Below are 4,915 nucleotides of genomic sequence, written 5' to 3'. Positions count from 1 at the left end.
CCGCGCACCGTGCGACGAGAAAGGATGGATCTTGTGGGGCGCTGGCCTGAGCTTGGTGTTTGTGTGTCCCGGCCCGGCCCGGACACTTGGTAGTCTCAGTCTTGGAGCCGTCTTTCCACAGTGATTTGCACTGGAATTGTGCGTCCGGAAATGTGTATTCATTATCATCCGGCTCCGGCGCTGGCTGGCGAAGCTCCTTTTCCGAGCAATCCGCGTTGCGCTCCGACGGGATGGCAGATTGTGTTGTTTCCCGTGCGATTCACACACCGAAGGGGATTAGGAGCAACAAACGTCCTGCAAGTGCCGCGTTGGCAGCGAAATGCCAATGATGCCCCCGATTCTTCAAAGGGGGTGCGAGCGAGAAAGATTGAAGCACTATGCTCTGGCCGGCTCGAACTCGTCGACGGAGACAAGATTTTCGAGTTTGCATAATCGGACCCGGGGCCGGTCGGGTCCTCCAAGTCCGTGCAACATTGTGCAAGGATGCTTGGGAAAAAAGAAAAACAAATAGCGGCTTGAACTAGCCGCTCCTAGGTTCAATCTTCTTTCGCTTTCGGTTACAGCCCAGCCTCCCGACATTCCTCAGCGCCACGCTTCTTGATTCGAAAATTGCATTTTTTTACGCCGTCCCTCAAAGGTCCGGGAAGCTACGGCAGCGGAGCATCTGCCCGGCAATGCATTGCCAAAAACGCGCTGTAATTGGGTCCATAACAAAGTCCACTTTTTCGCTCTAATTTATGTCCGGTCCCCGGTCGCCGGTCGAGGGCCGAATTGGTTCGCCGGTTCGTTCGTTGCATCCGGCTCCCGGCTTCACTCGAACGGTGAGCTAGTGTTTCTTAACAAAAGTCCCCGAACGGTGCAGCAAGTAACGGAAGCAGCCTCGGGAAGACGCGAACAACACACGCGTTCTCTCCCCTAAACGGAGCTAATGGCGGAGGCCAAAGGGGTTGCAAAGGAAGCGGAAAGTTTTGCACAAATTTAATTAGTTTCCAGTCTCCGTCATTTCCAGGGCGCACTGTTTTCGGGGTGTGTTTTTGTGTTTTCATTTTCATTGTGACCCCCTTTTTTTGTGCCTCCGAAATACTCGTTATGAATTTACGTGTCACATCTTGGGCGCTCTCCTAGAGGACGCTGGGACCTTTCCTAGTCCTACCGAGGGCAAGAAGTTGGACACCGTAGTTGCAGAAGACGCATTAAAGCGATCTGAAATGGCCCGGCCGGGGCACTGGGACATCGAATTGCAACAGGAAAAAAACACGTCGCTCGCTACGGTGTTGCATCATCGTTGCATAAAATGAGATTTTTACGCTACGCTGGGTTTCGGTGTGATTTCGGCGTGCATTTTTTTCGGCGTCGAACGAGAAAAGGACCTCCGGGTTATTTCCCTTTGCCGCTGGCCAGAATGCCCCTTTTTGGGGTCAGTTCGCTGTGATGCTGAGGCTTTCGGAAGCTGCCTGGAACGGGACGGCTAGAAAGCGGCTGGCAGCTAAAGCCCTTTTACGTGTCGCGAAAATGGCTGGCCCCTTTTCGGCGGGCTTGGCTGGCACTTTGGGGTAAGTTCTAGTTCTGCAGCTTAGGGGCGGCAAAACAAGAATCGTTAGGCTTCTTTTAATTGACTTCTGAGCAGTGTGACGGGGCGGAACAAATTGTCTTTTTTACCGGTTTTGGCAACACGCCAGGCCTGACGAGGGAACGTCGCAATGTTGGAGCACGGGACACCACGGGTGGTTGCTAATGAATTCCTGTCCGGATGCCATTTACATAAGCCCAACATCAGGAACTAGTTTGGAATTATTCTAGTATGTTCTATAAGAAAAGTGGTAATTTTTTACAAATTTCAAATGATTCTTATTCATCGAGAAGAGCCTTTGATTTGTAGTTTTTATGTGCTCGAACGCTAAATTACGAGGTCTGTTCAAAAAGTATCGCGACACAAGTATTAAGATGCGGCCACACGAAGCATAAAACCGAGCATTAAAAAAATTATTAATGCCAAATCATTTATGCTTCGTGTGGCAGGCTTAAAATATAAAAAAGTTTATACTGAAATGTCAAACGTGTTTTCATTCGTGTTTTTGACTTGAGAAAATAGAAATCGAAGGGGTAAGTTGATTTCTGAATAATTTTTTCTGCTGTTTTAGATTTTGTTGCTGTACCAGCAAATAAGAACTTACATTATTCTCTGTTTGTAAACAAACCCTTTGCAAACAGTGTTGACACTCGGTCTTACGCTTGTTTTTACGTCTCGATGGAGGCCTAAACTTTTTGACATAAGCGCAAACGATTTGGCATTACAAATTGCTTTTACGCTCGGTTTTACGCTTCGTGTGGCCCCAGCTTTACAGTTTTCTTCGGTTGCTGGGACGTGGTGCATCATGAGTTCTTGCCTTAGGGCAAAACGGTCAGTAAGGAATATTACTCCTTAGTTAGACGCAATACGACACCAAATTCCCCAGATCTGACCTCCTGCGACTTTTTCTTCATTCCAAAACTGCAGGGACCCATGAAAAGACGAAGCTACGCTACGATTAAGGCAACGGCTTCGAAGAAGAAGTTGAAAAAGGTCACAAAATATGATTTTTTGAAGTGTTTGGAGGATTGGAAAAAACGTTGGCACAAGTCTATAAAATCTAATGTGGATTACTTTGAAGGGTACAAAATAGATGTTCATGAATAAATAAAATAATTTGGTAAAAAGGAAACACAAGTTTTCGATATTTTTTTAACAGACCACGACAATTGTCAGCCGATTTCAGGTTGTACATTGAAGAGCGAACGAAAAACGAAACATCGAACAAGGACGTTGGTTTATTTTCACTGCAAACAGCTTTAATCGCAATCACTGTGATGAATTTAGTTTGTTCTTTGCTCACCGATTCTGTTTCATATCTGAACGGTCCACAAGTCTCGAAATTAAATGCTGCATGATTGTTGAACACAATTAAGTTGCGCGACGCAAAAACGGTGACCACTCAACAGTATACCGAGGTAATGCTCCACAGGCTTTCCTGGTAGCACCGCTGGAGATCTGGAGTCAGTAGCACATAGTTGCTGGTGGCCGAGTATCGCTCGCCGTACAGATAGCCACCGTAGCAGACCGACTGGAGCAGCACACACGTCCAGGCACCCTGGACAAGGCGAGGTTTGAAGAGAAAGCTCTCATCTGTCGGCCGACCCTGCGCCAGGTACGCAAAGTTGTTGTCGTTCGCCCTCAGATACTCGCCCGTGCGGAAGTTACGAATGTAGTAGTTGTTGGAGGGTCCCACAAACAGATGCCACTTGTCGTGGCCCTGCACATCGGTCCGATCGCTGGCCACGACCGAGGCATACCTCGGCTGGCGCAACCGTCGGTCGTAGTTCTCCACCGCGGCCAACCGTTGGCCACTGGCCAGTGAGGTGATGTGATAGCAGACTTGTCGCGGGCTCGCGCGCTCCACTTGGGTTTGACAACGTTCGATGACGCACCGTTGACAGTAAAGGGCCGTACTGGAACGGCTGTACCGTGGAACACAACCTTGCTGCGTGATACAACCACCGGACCGGCAGCCGTGCAGGAACGTGAATCTTTCGGGAGCAACCACTGCCAAGATACACAGCACACTGAGCACACGGGCTCCTGACGGCACGATCATGGCAGTGATGGGTAAGGATGAGCACTATAAGGCTTCGCTGCTGCGAACACTCTCTCTCTCTGTTTCTGTGAAGCTCAAATGGAGCGGTCGACGCAAGTGGACACACTTTTATATAGAATGCTGTTCTGATTGCGCCACTAGCTTTGATATGGACCGGGTGGACAGTACTGTCGATGAAGTTGTGGATAAGCTGGCCGACAGAACTGTGGATCCAAGGGGTGAGAAGCACGGCGATGTTATTGCAAGTGTCGGCGGTAAGTGATGAGCAGCGAGCGCGAGCAGATGATGATCATCGTAGGCAAATAGACGAGCCCGGGGCTCGGGGGGGGACCAGAGTGAAATGGTTCCGGTGATATGCACACAAAACTGCCCCCCCTCCCGTGAGTGCATTCAAGCCGTGCAAGTTTGCACTGACACGCTTCCGATATCGTGCCACAGATCTGGATTTTTATTACCGCTACTGCGTCAGGGTCATCGGGGCGCGCTATTAGCAATAGTCCGGCCGGGGGCACTTTACCGACTGGAAGCTCCAGTTGCAGTCGAAGTGGTCGGTGAAGGTCGTTCTATTCGGAGACGCTATGATCAACGGGTCACTGTTGTACTCTGCGTCCGGATTGATGCAAAGTTGGTACGACTTAAGCACGCTGGTGATCAGTTCTTCCCAGTCCTTCGGATAGCTGGGGAAGTATGGAGCAAACACGAACGATTCCGGTCGGAGCGCTGCCATCTGATTGCGGCCTGCGACGTATGACAGATCTTCTTCGTCCACCATCAAGAATCGGCCTGTTTGGGCGTTGCATAGACGGAACGAGGGTGCGCTAATGGGTAAGACCTTCCACACGGCTGACTCCGTTCGGTTGGGCAGCAAGACGGCCAGGTGGAGATTGTTGTTGGCATTGACGAAGGTACTGTAATCGAGATAGCGGTTACCGTTCTTCACCAGAAAGCACCCCGGTTTGGCCGGTGCCGGTGATGCTGCACGAGGGAAACCTTCAACACATGCGACCGCTAGGATGACGGCTGTCAACGGAACGAAATGCTCGAAACGCGGCTGCATCTTGAAAACAGTGTCCGCCAATGTTCCTCGAGTCTCGAGTCGGAGTTCTGGAGAAAGAAATGACGTTGTCGACTTTTATACCACAACCGGTAGCTGTTTCTGAGCTGTTTTTTCTCGCTTCAATGGTGGGGTGCAAAGTAATTTCAATTTTAATGGGGTTCTCTAAACGAGTCGTCCCGAATTAGTCAGGTCTACGGGGGTTCAGTTACAGATTTGTTACGCGACG

The 4,915-nt window shown here is 49.9% G+C and overlaps 1 protein-coding gene across 1 annotated transcript; it reads right to left on the bottom strand.

Annotated features, from left to right (window-relative positions):
- Positions 1–2,751: 2,751 nt before the first annotated feature.
- On the bottom strand, positions 2,752–3,702 carry LOC128273252 (uncharacterized). The gene has a single exon (XM_053011187.1). It carries the CDS (start codon positions 3,630–3,632, stop codon positions 2,973–2,975), a length of 660 nt encoding a protein of 219 aa, XP_052867147.1. The 5' UTR covers positions 3,633–3,702; the 3' UTR covers positions 2,752–2,972.
- Between the last annotated feature and the right edge of the window lie 1,213 nt (positions 3,703–4,915).

The sequence above is a fragment of the Anopheles cruzii genome, chromosome 3 (assembly GCF_943734635.1).
Source record: "Anopheles cruzii chromosome 3, idAnoCruzAS_RS32_06, whole genome shotgun sequence".
NCBI lineage: Eukaryota > Metazoa > Arthropoda > Insecta > Diptera > Culicidae > Anopheles > Anopheles cruzii.
Note: the sequence above shows the minus strand (reverse complement) of the source record. Positions and strands in the feature narration are given on the sequence as shown.